The following is a 16,511-nucleotide window of genomic DNA, read 5'->3' as shown; positions in this document are numbered from 1 at the left end:
AGAAAAGATTTCTTTTTTAATTGAATGTAAGCTCTGAATTTTTAAAATGAAGCAGTTAATCTTTAAAATCTCACACTGATAGTCCCAAAGAAGGATTAAGATTTCATTGTTTTGTGTTTTTTCCTTGAGTACAGAAACCCTCATGAGGTTAAATACATTTACCTCATTCTGTTCTAACAGTCCTGGGATTGAATGGACACATTTTACAGTAGGTTTTTTTTGTTTCTATTTAACAATATTTGACATGAATGAAGTTAACCCTCATTTTTAATATAGGCTACATCTTTCCACCTTTTTGTCACTGTATGATAGCAAGATTGCAATAGGCATCTAAAATAGCACAAAATTAATCAACTGTCTTGGCAATTTGATACCAATTACAAAACTAAAGGCTGCAGTTAAACATTTATTCTCATCGCTGCTCCTGCTGCTAAAACAAAATAAATGATAGAAAGTAAAGTTGCCCTTGTTGATGTTAATTGTTAATTTTCCTGATTTTCCTTAAATGACAGGCTGTGACAGGAGCTATTTATGTTCTTGAACTGCTTTTTTGAGTTGTACTGATTTAAGATGGTTGTAAGGAAAACAGGCAATATAGGAAAACAGAATTGTGACTTCTTACCAAAGTATGACATATCCTCACCTTTTATCACTGCTCTCAGTTCCATTTCACTCTTTGAAAAACACCATCATAGAAAAAGAGAGAGAAGAAGGTTTTAGAAGCATAATGAAGCAGAAAAAAAGGAAAGGGTAAGAAATCAAGAAAAATAAAACAGATTCTTTAATCTCTAAAAAGATTAGGAGAATTTAGCAGACATTATAGGCACATAGCACTGAGTCATGTTGAGTACAAAATGTCTTTCCGGAGCATTCAACTTCTTCTGGCTTTATCAGGGTCAGTATTTTGTGCTTAATTCAACTCACAGGTCCGAGCTTTTCTATAACAGTGGACGCAGTAGTGTTGGACCCCCTTTCCGTAGCATGGCTGGAAGAACCAGCAATCCAGTTAAAGTTCATTATGCAAAATAGATGCTAGAATATTACTACTTTGTACAATGCATCATTACTGCCATCACATGATTTTGTGGAATTACTTCTGCAAGATATTACTAAAATTGATTTAGAGTATTTCAGAGCTGATCAGACTCAAGGTGATAAGAACAGCATCTGCATTTATGATGATAAAAATATGTACACAGGTGCTCCAGCCTTATGCTTCTAATTATGAAATGATGTGACAGAGTTCTGTCACAAAGCTCCTTGCATATTATGATTATTGTGTAAGTTATGGAAATTTAATATAAATTCAGATGATTTTAGTTCAGAGAAAAAAATGGTGTTGACAGAGAGCACTTGGAATACCTATATGTACTCCAAACATACATTCTCTCTCTCCAACCACACACACAGACCTCAGAACAAATAGAGAAAGATACTGGGAAAAAAGGACAGATACTGCGCATTTGTATGACTCTATCTTAGTATGATAATTAACTATTGATCACTTAAATCATGTAACAAAACTTTCTGGTTAGTATTATAAATGATTTACCTTCCTGAGACTCTTTTATTTTAAGACTCAGTTAAGGGAAGTGGTGGCAAACTTACTATGCATTTGCCCAGGTGTTATCCAGATGCTCATCCTGTCCTCATTGCTGTTTATGCATTTTACTTGATACAGTGATTAGAAAAGAACAAGACAAAGAGTTGTGGGAGAAAGCAGAAAGGAGGACATCCTTATGTGAGTGCCCTAGCCACTTGCCTACAGGGCCCTGAAGGCCTCCTCCTGGCTCTTCCTCTCAGTCCTAAAAACATTGGTTATGTCTGTACAGAAGCCCAGCTTCAGCTGGAAGGGTGGAAAGGGCATGGGACAGGGTGTGTGAGTTTGGTGCAAGCTGGGGGAAGAACTGAACCAAAGTCCTCCATGTCCTGGCCGATGTAGCCAGTAGGATACTGCATGAACAAATGAGTGGTGGCAGAAACAGCTGGACTTTCATATGCCATTGAAAAGCCTTCTCCTGCATAGCTTTTTGAAGAGCACGTTAGCCTCAGGGAAGGACCCTTTCTGCTGGACCTCATAGGGCCAGAGCAATCTGCTGGCCACCCTGACTCCACATACATCCTGACACCACATCCCAGAGAGGCACAGCAATTGGGACTCATCTCGTCCTCAGCATCTCCTGTGGTCTAGCCCAAGGCAGTTCCTCAGGAATGTGTGAGTATTTCAAAATACCTTTTGAGTTGCCTAACTTCCACTGTGCATAACAGACACTGAGAATTTGACATTTAGTTTCAACTTTTGGGGTCCAGAGCTTACTCTGGAGAGTATTCACTGAGACAGAGTTTCAGCTGATGTAAAAAACTGCCATTCATTTGAATGGAACTTCACATAGCCCAATAACATACAGGGGTTTTAAGAAACATCATGTGGATAAAATAAAAATTAAACAATCACAGCCCTAGTTTCCAGAAATCTTTACGATTATGAAAAAAACCCCACTCAGACAAACGGAAGTGAACCTGACAATAGCAAGGTCAGTCCTCTGAACGCTTTTCTTCCTCCAAAGCCAGATTTCTTATTTGAATCTTTCAGGAATAAGCTAGCATCCACCTACAATCAAACTAACAAATGTTGATAGCATCTAACCTTTAAATAGTCTGCCTAGTTTGCTGCATTGATCCTCCCCTCCTCTATTCCTGGATTAAGACTTGGGTAGGAGTTAGATGATTAAACTGCTCACTGCAGGCAGTTAAAACTAGTTGTTTCTGAGTGTGCTTGAGAAACTTTTAGTGCCTATTAGAAAAGGTGCCTAAGAATTTAGGGCAGGTTGCTGGTGGTAAAGAGGGCTATGTGCTGCGCTCCCCTGCCTGAAGCAGGAGTCTGGAGGAATCCAGTTTCATGCGGTCTGCAGTGGGTCCAGCCCTAAAAGTGTGCTCTGTTTTTTGGCAGCAACACTGTTTTATGCGAAGACTCACAGCCAAAGGGGACATGAAGAAAAGCAGAATTGGCGGTATCATGAAGGTATTCTATGGTCATAGAAATTCTTTAATGTATAGGGATGCATTTAAGGAGAATAACTGGAGATGATGTAATATACTGTTCTAACTTTCACTTTCTATTGTAAACTGTGAGTTTAATATTTTTTCTGTTCATCCAAATTCTGGTGAGTGTCTCACCTACACTCAGAAGTCCCAGCAAAGACTGATTTCAAATATCCTTTGTCTCTGATTTCTTTTTTTAAAGAGATATGACTTTAAGCTGTTTAAAGACTTGGCAATACTATAAAGCACGGAATTTTCCGTTGAACATGGGACTTAAACATCCACCTTTTTCATCTACCATATCATGGGGGAAAAAAAATCTGCTTTCCCCTTTCTTAAATCTTATAGATCCATTTTCCTGTTACAAGAAAAGTAGTTATCCAGTGATTCAAGATTCAGTTGTTTAATAAAAATGTCCTTTATTATATTCATCTCCTTTCAGCAAAGTTTCTAAGGCTTTAAAACAGCAAAAAAGACAACATTATCCTACAGTTTGGATAGCATTCTGAGTTGGTTGCTAACTATGGTTGTGTCATATTATTTGCTTGATTTTTTTTTTTCCTTTTACCTGTTTGGGAAAGTAGTGCAGAAAGAAATAACACAGTAATTGTTCAGGATGAAATTTCTAAATTACAGTTGATTAAGTTTACCCTAAAGTATCTAAAAGTATGTGAAAGAAAAAGGCAGCTCTACAGAAAATATTGAAAATAAACTTTTTTTTTTTTAACCATTTTACACTGGAAAGCCAATTTACATAATCCAAACCCTGGCAAAGCACATAGGCTCTTGCTGGGTCCCATCCTGCCACACTACACACTACAAACATTTAAAGTGTTTATACGTTACATTTCAAATGACCTTTCTGGAATTTTCTCTTGTGCATAATTTACTAGCTTTTAAGCTAGTGCGAATATGATAAGGTTGAGGGTTGGGTTTTTTTCCTTTTTGTTTTTATTTGTTTCAGTCTCATGTTCAGCTGCTGTTCACTTGTACGACAGTACAAAAATGAAGCTGTTGCTTTGGGTTTCTTTATTGGAAAAATAATATATTGTTCTTATTATGCTATGTGTGATGTGATAATTTTCCCTGTGAACTATCCTGGTAGAAGTACTATGTCTATGGAATTTGAATTAAAAAAGATTAAATAACTGCAAAGATGTGCACTACAGATTTTTTTTTCCTTCCTCGAATCTCAAAAATAAGCAATTATTTTAAAAAATAATAATAATGTGCAGAAAAACTACAGGAGCCAGGAGAGGCAAGAAACAAGGGCATCACCAGAAATAAGGAAACCAATATGGTCTTGCAGGCACTTAAGCTCAACCTCTTCCCTTTAGGGTTGTATTCTGTCTCTAAAAACAGTGAAACAATACCAACTTCTCAGTTAATAGATATTTCTGTATCAGGAGTTCTGACAGAGAACTTAAATGTAACCAAATTCATTACAGTATCATTTTGGCATTTTGATATTTATAAGTGAGGTCATCAAAGAAACAACCCAATGCTACAGGGTTTTACTTGTAATGCTGTGCACAATTTAGAATTATCTGCTATGACATTTGATAACTCAGGAAATAAAACAACTTATTAATAGTACAGTTCTGTGTATCCTCATCAACTTCACAAGCAAGCATTTATATTTCCAAAATCCTTCAGCAAGTAAATAAAAAAAAGATATATCCCTTGTAAAGTGTATGTGTCTTTGTTCAGGAGTACACAAAACCAAAATGAGATGTTTTCTAATGGCATTTGACATTGCAAGCAATTTACATCTTCAGTGCTAGGTTAAAAGACCTTTTGTTTAGGTTTTAAAATTTTTAGCTGGAGTGTAGGATAACTGCACAGTGCTATTATCACTCAAGTAGTTCAGAAAAGCCTTGTGTCCCCATTATTGTCAGAAGAGCCTAGACTCCTATTCTTCTGTGCCCATGAAGGCTAAGCAAAATGTGCTTTTCACTGTCAGGCTGCCGATTCTCCTTCCTAGCCAACCAAGTGGAACTGGTAACTGAGGTGTAGGCGATAATGATGCCTTCCCCCAACCACCCCTTTCTTAAAAATAAGTAAATAAATAAATAAATAAATAAATAAATATATATTTAACAACATTTTTACTAATGTTTCAAGAGAAAAGGGGAATCAAGCAGAGGTGGTCCAGGCATATACAGTTTGTGGTATGCAGACATATATGATTATTCGCCATCATGGTAACACCTTCATCTACTGGGATTCCGTCCTTGGTAATAAAGCAGATTTGTAAAAGGCCAAAAGATGTGTAGATCCTAATTCTCAGGTCTGCCTTCTAGTTCTGTTTGTTTGAGGATTTTTTTGTTTGTTTGTTCTATTTTTGTGTGGTTTCTTCTGTAGGTTTCAGCAGAATATATACACATACACACATGTATGTATGTATATTGTTTTGTAAATGTTCTCAGTCACGCTTTTTTCTGCTTTGCGCCATTTATCCATGTATCTTCCATGTTCTCATTTATTTTTTGTGCAACTAAACCTTATAATAAATTATTATTAAATATAACTTGACAGTGACAGAGTCTGAGTGCTTTGTTTTCTCCTGGGCACTACAGAGTGTGTGTGCGTGCGTGTATGGAGCAGAGGCTAAGCTTCTCTTCCATCCCCAAATGGCAAGTGCTGAAATAAGCTGTTGAGTGTCAAGAAGCCTGTATAGCCATACAGCTGTCAGACAGCAAGCTTCTGTTCATAGTTTTAAGTCCGGGTTCAAGGATCCCTGATACCTTTGCCTTTGCCAGCTAAACGATACTGTTTGCCCAGCAGCATAATAACACCTACAGTGTGGAAAATTGTGGATGTTTGTTATTCTATAACAATTCTCAAATTCTCTGAATTCGAGATACAAAAGTGTCAGATATAGACAACACCAAGCACATTTTCTTTCTCACCCTGTCACATAGACTTCTCAGACACATAGATTTCTCAGATCAAATTAATTTAATGCAAGCATATGCAGCTCTGTTCTGCATATCAGAGCAGTTCTAAAATTATTGCTTAAAAATATACCCACTGGGTAAAAAAAATGCTTAAATTGTAACAATACAAATAGCCTTTACTTGTACATATGAATCAGAGCTGTAGGCTGCAATGTAGCAAAGACATATTTGATGTAATGTGAAACAGGTGGGTGCAGGCAGCCGCACTGCCCAGTCGTGGCAGCCCGGGCAGCGCTGGGAACAGCCGCTTTCACTCTCCACGTCAAGCCGGTGCAAACAGAATCCAGCGTAAGATGCAAATACACTGATTGCACTTTGGTTACTTCAGTCTAAGAAGGAAGTTAATAGTCTTTTCTTAGGTTTGTGTGAGACACTTCTGCAGTTGATGTAAATCTCCTCTGTCTGGCTGAGCGATGACTCTTCTCTTCTTCTTTCTGTGTTCTCTGTACCATGAAAATTGGATCTTCCGTAACTGTTAACAGGCTAGAAGAACATTTAAAAAAAAAGGAAAGAACAAGTTAAAGGATTTCAGCAAAAAGTTACCTGAGAAAGGCAGAGTTCAGCCAAAGTTCAGCAGAAGAATTGCTTATTTCAGTCATGAACTGTACTAGGAGTGGAACTAAGGCCCAAGGATTTCAGTGGGCTGTAGGTTTCAGTTGCCCCCAGTGTAATAGCACCAGGACTGCCAGAAAGATACCCTTAAATAAGGGAAGCCTGAGGCTGAGATTTGTATGTAAATAGTACAAAACACAGATCCCTTTTGTATTACAGAAAGAAATGAAGTAGTGAAAGGGTTTGAGGTTTGAAAGAGTGGAGACAGGATGACAGCTTGCAAAAAGTTAGCATTTTTCAAACTCTGAGTTTCTCATATGGATCCAGATTTTTTGCAAAACAGCTGCAATTTTGAGCAAGGAGAAAAATGACAAATTCTCGTCATACAGTAATTTATTATTAGGAAATATACAAATATCAATCAAAATATTTTTTATCTTGGTGTATTGTGCCAACTAATTTCAGGTTCAAGTTATATGAAAAAATGTGCTTTGAATATATTTCACAGCTATCCACATCAGGGCACAGGTAAAGTAGCAGTGGCCTGCCTCCTTCCCCTGACTTCAGATATTAAAATAGTCACCTATGCTGATCTTAACACACTAATTATTCCAAAGATATTGACCACACTAAGAATTAGTAATATCATTAGGACAACTTAATGTGATGGTGACTTGGTTAACTGGCACAGGAAGATGGATGGTTTCTGCAGCAAGCAGCTAGTCCCTGGCCTGTGGTTGCCCCACAGACTGCTTCATTCTGGGCCAAACAGTGACCCAAAAGTCAGAATGAGAGAAAAGGAAAAATGCAGGAGGTCGGTGGGTTTGTAAGGACATATCTACTGTGGAGCTCCCTGCAGCATCACATAGAAATGCCAGCTGAGAGGGAACAGGTGAAAAGCCAGAGAGTCTCACATCCGCTGAGAGAATGGGGACATTTCCCTGAGCATGATACAACCTGATTCAGGGTATGAAGAGAAGAGGCAGAAGCAGCAAAGTTGACTCCTATCTTTCCACTTGTAAACTTCAGGCCTTAATAAGGATTATTACAAAAAAAAAAAAAAATCACAAAGTTCCAAAAAACTGATTGTTACAGTACAGAAAGAAAGGAGAAGCACTGAAACAGCTGTCCAACAAAATATAGTGAAGATAAATAGAAGAAAAAATAAAGTCAGTGCCATCTACATCAGAGCACAGGATAAAATTTTTTGCTTCATTTTATCTGTAGCTACTTGGGCAAAATAGAAATTACCAATACACAAATATTAAAAAAGCTGGCAAGACAAAAAGAGCTATTTTGTCAATAATATATGATGCAGTTGGGTCTCTAAATATATCTATGAAACATTAAATACCATTAACCAAAAAAATCATGAATAAGTGTTAGCCATAGTTTAAAATATTTGTTTTTTCTTGTCTGTATAGTTTAAGATTAAACAAGAAGACTCAAGGGTTATATACATCAGGCACAGAAGAAAAAGATATTAAGAAATATATAATACTGAGTACAAGTAAATGCCAGCTGATCTTACCCGAGTCTGAGTAGGGTACAAAGCTTTCGCTAAGGCCTGTGTGATCCTCTTCCTCTTCTTTCTGGGGACACACATTCAGTCAGAAACATAATAGAGAACTGCACCATGCGTGACAGCATAGTCCAAATAAGAGATAACACTGGTATAGTTTATTTTCCTACTGAAACCAATAACTACAATAAGAATCCAAGTAGCTTTTCCTCTGACTTGCAAACTGTAATATGCATGAGATTAGTACTGCTTCATCAATGCCTGGACCAGATAAAAAGACCTTCCTATTCAAACAGATCCAATAATATATTTCTAACAAGGTCCACCAGCTTTTTATCTTGTGATAAGGAGAAGAAATATTTTTCATGCTCACTATTTCTTTTCATTGGAAGCAGAGCTCATGAGTCAGTCAACTATTGCATATTTGGCAAGGAATACAGCAAACTTAGGTAATGTTTTAAATGATTAGTTCAGGTCTGTCCATGAACAAATTTGGAACATAGAATCAGAAGGACAAAAAGTGCTGGAAGATCTAGAAAAACCTCATGTCACCTGTCCTTCTCTACATCCAAGATAGGCACACCTATGCCTGTGTTATTCCTGACAAATCACCCTTGGCATGAAGTCTCAGCTAATACCACTGTAAGCATTTAGCTGACTAAAGAGATTAGAGTAAGCTGATTTTTTTTTAATAAGAAAAAAGAGAAAAAAATATGAAAATGTAATTTTTTTTAATAGACTGAGAAGTTCTTTTCATGCTTAAAATTTTGGCAAGAAAATCTAAATTTTCACATCCACCTTTTTTAACTGGCTCTAAAAAGGATATTAGAGGATAAGCTGTTAATACCTTCATACTTTCATGTTTCCTCAATATACAAAGCAAATTGATTTGTTACTCACTTTTTGTGATAAGCAGTGGTGATGCAGATGATCAGTAAGAAAACTAACAGTAGAAAAGCAGCAGAAATTCCTCCCGCTATGTAGATAATAAACCACTGATGATCCAAAGTCGCTAAAATATGATTATAATAAATACTATTAGCATTCTGGAAAAACAGCATGAACTTTCTATGGTACACTAAGTCGAAAATCAACAGTTACGCAGACACATTACTGCATGACAGCTTCTGCTCAATATTCAGACCTCGCAACCATTTCCTCGTTTCTAAAATGCCTTTGTTATGCTGAACTAGCTCTTACAAGAGTTGTGACTGGGATGACCAAAGGTGAGTGAACACAGCAAAGCAGTATGAAATAAAGTAATGAGGCCTGGTATATTCCCTTCCCGTCTCCCTCCCTCCCCTGGTGAGGAAAGTAGACCAACAACATACACAGGTGACTTGATACATGGATAATAAAAGCACTCAGACTAGCTTTGTGAATGTTATTGGTATTGTAAAAGTCCTCCTGTAAGAGAAACCAAACAATCATGCAATACCTCCATAGGCAACAAGATGTTTTTCAGAGTACCAAAAAGAGCATCTCAGGCCCCAAGAGGTTTTTCCATTCAGTACTACACAGTTGTGTCAGTTTTCTACTGTTCTAATTCAAAGACAAATCTTCACTTTTTAACAAAAATATTTCCACAAAAACTTCTCCTAGTATGATGGAAAAAAAATTCTAACCCTGTATGGCACATGCTTTGATGACAGATGTCAGGAAACCCACCCTGTTTGTTCCAGTCGAAACAAAAATGCTTTCTTTGGGAATCACAACCAAGGCAGGAAAGGCTACATTTATATTAGCCTCAGCTTTGCTTAAAAAGCTTATGCTTCTTGGATACAGTGTCACATCTCCATATGAAGCTATGGGCAACATGCCCTGACTAGAGGGTAGAGATAGGCAAGACTATAACTTCAAGGCAAATGCTGTGATTTGATCACTTCTAGTATCAGCCAATATATTCTCATAGTACTCAAGATTGGGGAGTGGTTGTGTAATATTATTCTCATTTTTCAGGAGGAGAAAAACATTGAAAGAAAGAAAAGAAGTGGTGTGCCCAAAGTCACCCAGGAAGTCCACAACACAGGTCCTCAGTACAGTTATTAAGCATTTAGAACACTCATTGTGAATTTTTTTTTTCTCTTGTCACAATTCTGAACTTCATTAGTGGCATTAAAAAGAAAATGTGTGTCAAACCACAAAACTTCAAGTCAACTTTTTGCAGCCTACCCCAGTGCCCTGCTTCCTGTTTCTCTGTTGCACCTCCATACTAGTTCTCTGTAGACTTAAGGTTGATAGCACAAAAAGCAAGCAGACTTAACACAAGTAGTATGTAATAAACATTACCTTATACAGGGCATATATGGCTAGCAATAGCAGCTACTACAGTGCACATCTTAGCTGGTTCATCTTACCAATGTCTTAATGAGGCAAACATTAGGTGTAAGTTTGTCCAATTACATGTTAAAGAAGAAATATTTCTTACATGTTCTTCAGTTTCTGAACAAGTAGGAGTAAAACAAAAACAAAAAGTACAAAGAAATGAGGGTGCTCTGGGGTGAAAGAGGAGTAAAAAAATGGTAACTTCACTATAAAGAAGTCATGGAGATGCCTCTTGTATTATTACAAGAGATGGTGGCCATATCTTATGGCCACAAAGCTGTTTCTTGTGTTATAAATAAAGACTAGCAATTTATGGGCAAAGGGGCAAAAAAAGTCTGTCTGTAGGTTAGTCCCTCTTCAGTGTTCTTGACACTGTACAGAGAAAGACAGTATCTGCAGATGAAACAGCAGTTGCCTCCAAGAGCTTGTGTTCTGCATACACAGGGAAGTTATGTGCCCAATACATAGGGAAATTAAAATAATCAGCATCACTAATGACAGTAATCCCAGCTGGCCAGCTGCTGATCCATCAGCAGATGGCTTTTCTGTCCTGAACATCATGGCCAAGATAAGAGGGATTTGAAAGAGGATAAAACGGGTTCACAGCTTTTTACCTGGCTGTCCTGAATACCAGTTGAGACTTGCTAACTCTCACCTCTTCAGTATTAATGTGCTCATTGGAAAGGATAACAAAAATACTGATTACAGAATAGTCTTATCCTTGAATTTCAATGTTATTCTACTGGAAAGAAAAAGAAAGAAAATTCTCTCAGAAGCACATGTTGCTGAAGGTATGTGACACATCAGAGATGGCTGCTTGATAACACAAGCTGATATCTTTTGAACTGTAACCACATGTAAAAGCACTCTACTTTCAGCATGGTTGCAATTGCTAGATACTTAAAATGGCAGGAGAGTGCATATATCTGTGCCCAACCTCAAGAAAAAATGATGATGACTTTTTTTCTAAGTGTTTAGCTACCCATCACTGAAAATCCTTATCTATGCCAGTGAGTAGTTACAGAGACGGGGGAAAACGTCCTGTAAGCAAGAAAGAAACTTTAAGATTTTAGCTGCTCCATTAAAAATCCTGTGTTTAATTATCATCATGAATGGGTGAATTTAGACAGTGTTCCAAATTTCAGTGGCCGTCCAGCCCTGTAGTCTGAGCACTCCAAACTTCATTTCTCTTTTCCTGAAGTTTCACTTTCAACTTTATCAGGCCAAGATAACAATCTCTGAGTGAAAAAAAAAAAAAAGAGAGAGATGGGATTATCAGCTGACAATTAAATTTGGATGAGAAAAGTCTTTAGGTTTTGTTTTAGAAGAAGTCATTGAGTTTTGTTTTAGAAGCAACAACAATTCAAAGCCCTTTTGTTTCTTTGCATTTGAGGTGAGCAAAACATTCCTGAGGCTTTTGTTTTCTTTAAATGTACAATTACAGTAATTACTGTATATATACAGTATACAGATATACAGTTGTAATTACTGACACAATTTCTCTTAAGCATTAGATAACCTATTCCTCTCTCTCTTGCAGCTTTATATCTTTGGCTTTTTTTCTATAAGATAGCGAAATTTCTTAGGTGAAGGTTTTCAATCTTCAGGGCACTGGCTTTGGGTTTGTGGAGCAAGTACTGCTGGGCCAGACAGCTATTTGTTCTCACAAGAAGTTGGGCACTGTAAGGGTCTTCATACAGCTTGTCACATGCCTAGCTGGACTGGTACATATGGTATCCTAACTACACATCAGTTTCACCCACAAGTGAATGGCAGAAATCCAGCATGAATGCATTCATGCTCAGAAAAAGATGCTTTGTTGAATAAGAGACCCACAAAAAGACTGATATCTTACATTTATATGAAGGAAAAAGGAAGCTTATTTCATTCCTACTCTGATTCTCCTCATCCCCTACTGTTTTGGGAAATCTGTATCTATAAATCTATATCTATAAACTAATCTATAAATACTATCCTCCTTATTTTCTATCTATTTTCTATGGCATATAAATCTTCTCCCAGCTTAGAACTGTATGATAACCTTCAATGACAGGACATGGAGTCCCCAGCTTTACTTCTCATCTGCCACTTGTGGCCCAATGCTGGATTTGTCCTATTCTGGTCTGTTATTTTAGTGATTATCTGATTCCTGTTCTCTAAAACTGAGTAAGCAGTCTTGGAGCGAAAAGGTTCCATTATAGCTAAAAATAATATTGGAAGTAATTTAACAGTGTCCTGAGGCCTAACCAGCCCATCATCACCTGTTTTAGATGGAAGTTAACTGTTGCATGTGATTTTGATTATCTGGGAACAAAAATGACAATCTGAAAAATCTTAGGATGCCTGTGTCACTGTTCTTTAGAAATAACTGGCTCTTACAAGCAGGTATCCAGTGTCCACAAAGAGCTCAAATAAAGCTTTTGTGTTTTAAAGATGTTTTCATGCAGGACAAGTGGATCCGAAAAGATGATCAACTGTAACAATTCAAAACACATTATCCATTTAAGCCAAAGGTCCACCAGTAACTTAATAAACTAGGTATCCAAAAGAAGCATGAACTAAAAAAAAGTATAGACTAGAATCTTCTATACATCATCAATACAAGTCTCACTAGCATGCACCCAAATTCAATTCATCAGCCTCATGCATAAATTACCAGTGCTCTCCATAAAGGGGATCACGCTTAGTGCAGCCTCTCAGACTCTGCCCTACACAAACAGCACAGACATGCTGCTGATGTTGGCACTAGCAAGCCTAAGACCCTGGAGCCACCGCAGGGCTATCCGCAGCCTTTGAAAAAGTCAAAGTGGCATTTTAAAAATCCATCTATAAGACAAGATCAGAAGGGGAAAAGGGATTGTCTTAGGCTAGGATGTTTTTCTTTCTTCCCCTGTCAGTGCAAAGAGGTGTACTTGCACTGCAAGCTGCTGMGCTGTAGACGCTGAGCTCACATGACAATCCTGGTTCACTGACAGCTGTCATGACTGTGAGAGCCTGTCACAGTCAGAGTGATGACTGAAGCCTCTGATTTTTTAACACTGAAGTAGCTTTGCTCACTGCTTCAGTTAAAGATGCCCGCAACCAGCTACCAAGCAATTTGCTGGGAAACTGCATTTTCACCTGGTTCTGACAAAGGGAAAATGGGGACCTGGTCTGTTTGGGACCCGCTTGCATCCTTCTGACCATGAAGCATCTGTGGACGCAGTAGCTACACATAGCTTTCACAGCTATGAAGTGTGTTTCGCTATGTTACTGTGGGACCTTCAGCATGGAATATATGAGCTGGAATCACAGAGTACTTTAGACTGCAGGACCGCTGCAGGTCATCTCATCCAACTCCTCAAAGCAGAAGAGTAGGGTGCTTAGGGCTGTGTCCAGCTGAGTTTTAAATATCTTCAAGGATGGAGACACCACAACCTCTTTGGGCAACCTGTGCCAGTATTTGACCAACCTCATGGGTTTTTTTGTTTTGTTTTGTTTTGTTACATATAGTTGGAATTTCCCATGTTGCAGCTGTGGTCATTGCCTCTTGTCATATCACTGTGCACTTCCAGAAGTAGTCTTGTCTGTAACCTCCCATGAGGTAGCTGTAAGTAGTAAGCAGTAGTAAGCTGTAGTGTAAGCATGGAAGAGCACAAGGCCTCTTGGGCTTGGATTTGACCTCTGACTTGGAAGGACTGAAGCAGGCTGAGAGAACTAAATCTGCTGTAATTAATGTTCATAGTGTGTGCAGATTTTGCGCTGGCATAGACAATCCTCAAGCCTTAGTTTCCCAAGCAATGATGTGGTGTAGCCCAGAACCTAAAACTAACATTTATGTACTCTGAACAATCAGGGAACTGGGGCTGGCATAAAACAGTGTACAAAGCCTCTTAACTTTATAGGTATACCTAAGTGTGACCACAAGGCAGACAAGAGAGGGTCGGATACCGGCAGAGAGAGACAGTCAAGGTTCATATGGGATTAAACAGAATAGGTTTAATAAAGGACTTACACTACAGACTGCATGGGGAGCCCTGGGAACCGCAAGGAGGGGTTGCCGATGGGAGGCTGCTGGAGGCACAGATCGGACACACAGCTCGGACGCACAGGTGGGACTTGACTCGTTCCTAAGGGCCCCTTAAATCTGCTAGAACTATTTCCTTATCTCAGCTGTGCTAACCTTGAGAAACTACTGTCCGGGAAGCAGCTAGATGTTGCTGACAAAATGGAATATGCATGCCTGGCCCTGATGGGAATTTGGTCAGTGTGTAGTTTCACACGCTGGGGCTGCTACCACGTACTCTGCCAGTCACTGACTCCTCGCCAGGTCTTCTGCAGGTGTTGTCACTACACTAAGGTTATCACAAGCAGAAAATTTTATTTGCAGTAATATGGAAGCACCCTAGACAATACATAAAAAGAGTACCATTTAATATTTTTGTGGGAACCTTTTAAAACTGCATGCCACTGTGATCCAACTGGATACAGCTCTAATAATATTCAAAGCTTACTTTTTTATTCAGGAATCACAAAATTCACATATGCCCTTTTTCTGTTTCAAAAACATTAAAAAAGTCTATTGACAAAATCTAAAGGATTTACCTTTATATACTACTAAGAACACATAATACAGGTAGAGATTGACATTTTCAAACTTGGATGTCTAAGTCAGATAGAGGGTCAGCTGTTCAACTAGTATAAATCAGTAATGAAATTCTGACCCCTAAAACTGTGTTTAAATACAATCATTGGTCCATTTTTTCAGATCTACTGCGAACACACAGCAATGAACAACTTTTCCATTTTCCTTTGTCTGAAAGAGCTTGCTATCTCACTGTCAGCTAAAGAAAAATGAAGAAGAAACTTCACTAAACCTTTCTAAAGATGGCTAGATTTTCAGGATGGAATGAGAACTTATTATTCCATCTTTTTAATTTTTCAGTTCTTTCACATGACTTCTACCCTTCTTTCACCTATATCTACCAAAACAATGCATGGATTATTGTAAAGCCTGCTTCTTTCCTTCAAAAACATGGTAAAAAGCCTAGGTCTAATCAAAGGAAAAAGCACTGTAAGTAAATTCAGATGTGGGATCTGGTGACACAACCAACCTCCATATGAATAGAGCTTTCAAAAGCAGAAATATAGTGACAAACACATCAAAAATTAATCTGAAGTCTCCTGAATACATTATATGATTATGTAATATTCAGTCTTCTTTTTCTGAAACTTTTGTTCCACAAAAGGTACACTACCTTATGCACTCTTGTCACTTTACGCTTTCTAGGGTTTGAGGTCAAAGATGGATGTGCAAAACACCCATTTCAGCTCGGAATTTCTGTTACTGAAAAGCAAAAGTCACAATATTTAGTAGAATAGAATGGACAAGCTTAATGGCATTGAACAAGTCTCATGGTTTTGCTTTCACAAATGCTGGAAAACACTGAATATAGCTTGATGACTTTTACTGGTACAAATGCAAGAATAACAAACACTATCCAAACACTTGAATACCTATTCTCCTACATCTCCCTTCTTTGTTCATAGAAATTCCATGCTGTTTCTCCTTGCAGAAATACATTTCCCTGTAGACAAGAAACAAGCCTCTTCATTCTACTGTGATATCTCTCAGAATCAGTGCTTTTGAAACTATTATGAATTCTGCAAATAATCCCTAAATCCTATTTCCTTATTTCGACCTCCCTTCCCACAAGATTTCTCCTCTTCAAAATTTCTTGGTATCTTCTCAGCAGCAGCTTCTCCAAAAAATGTTTCCTGTCTTTTGTCTTATTCTCTCTCCACCAAAACAGAATGTCTCCCTATTGTTATTTAAACTGCAGCTATTCTCCCAACTCCTAGACTCAATATTTCAAAACATCTTTGGAACTGGGCAAGGTGAGAAGATTTGCAATATCCATGCATAATCACATCAGCATAAGAAAGACATTGGAAGAGTTTGGTAGCAAATCCAAGCTAGATTGTGGCTTCGTTATAATGCTAAGCCAGACAAAATGAAGTAACTGAACTGACAGAATGAAAAAAAAAAGACATATCAAGTTTTTGTCACCACTTGGTTCATTCAAGGCACAGATGTCAAATCAAGACAGAATAAGGCCCTCTGAGCTTGT

General features: G+C 38.0%; 1 protein-coding gene across 1 annotated transcript in view; it reads right to left on the bottom strand.

Annotated features, from left to right (window-relative positions):
- Positions 1–6,015: 6,015 nt before the first annotated feature.
- The window catches only part of CD226 (CD226 molecule), a 31,081-nt gene continuing 20,585 nt past the window's right edge, over positions 6,016–16,511 (bottom strand). The window contains exons 4-6 of the mRNA XM_026079292.1: positions 8,977–9,088; positions 8,086–8,146; positions 6,016–6,485 (exon numbers count right to left, since the gene is read on the bottom strand). Of these exons, the coding sequence (XP_025935077.1) occupies positions 6,327–6,485; positions 8,086–8,146; positions 8,977–9,088 (332 nt within the window). The 3' untranslated portion in view covers positions 6,016–6,326. The remainder of the gene's footprint in view (positions 6,486–8,085; positions 8,147–8,976; positions 9,089–16,511) is intronic.

This window comes from Apteryx rowi, unplaced genomic scaffold (genome assembly GCF_003343035.1).
Source record: "Apteryx rowi isolate R43461 unplaced genomic scaffold, aptRow1 scaffold_499, whole genome shotgun sequence".
NCBI classification, from domain to species: Eukaryota; Metazoa; Chordata; class Aves; order Apterygiformes; family Apterygidae; genus Apteryx; species Apteryx rowi.
This window is presented reverse-complemented; position numbering and strand designations above follow the sequence as displayed.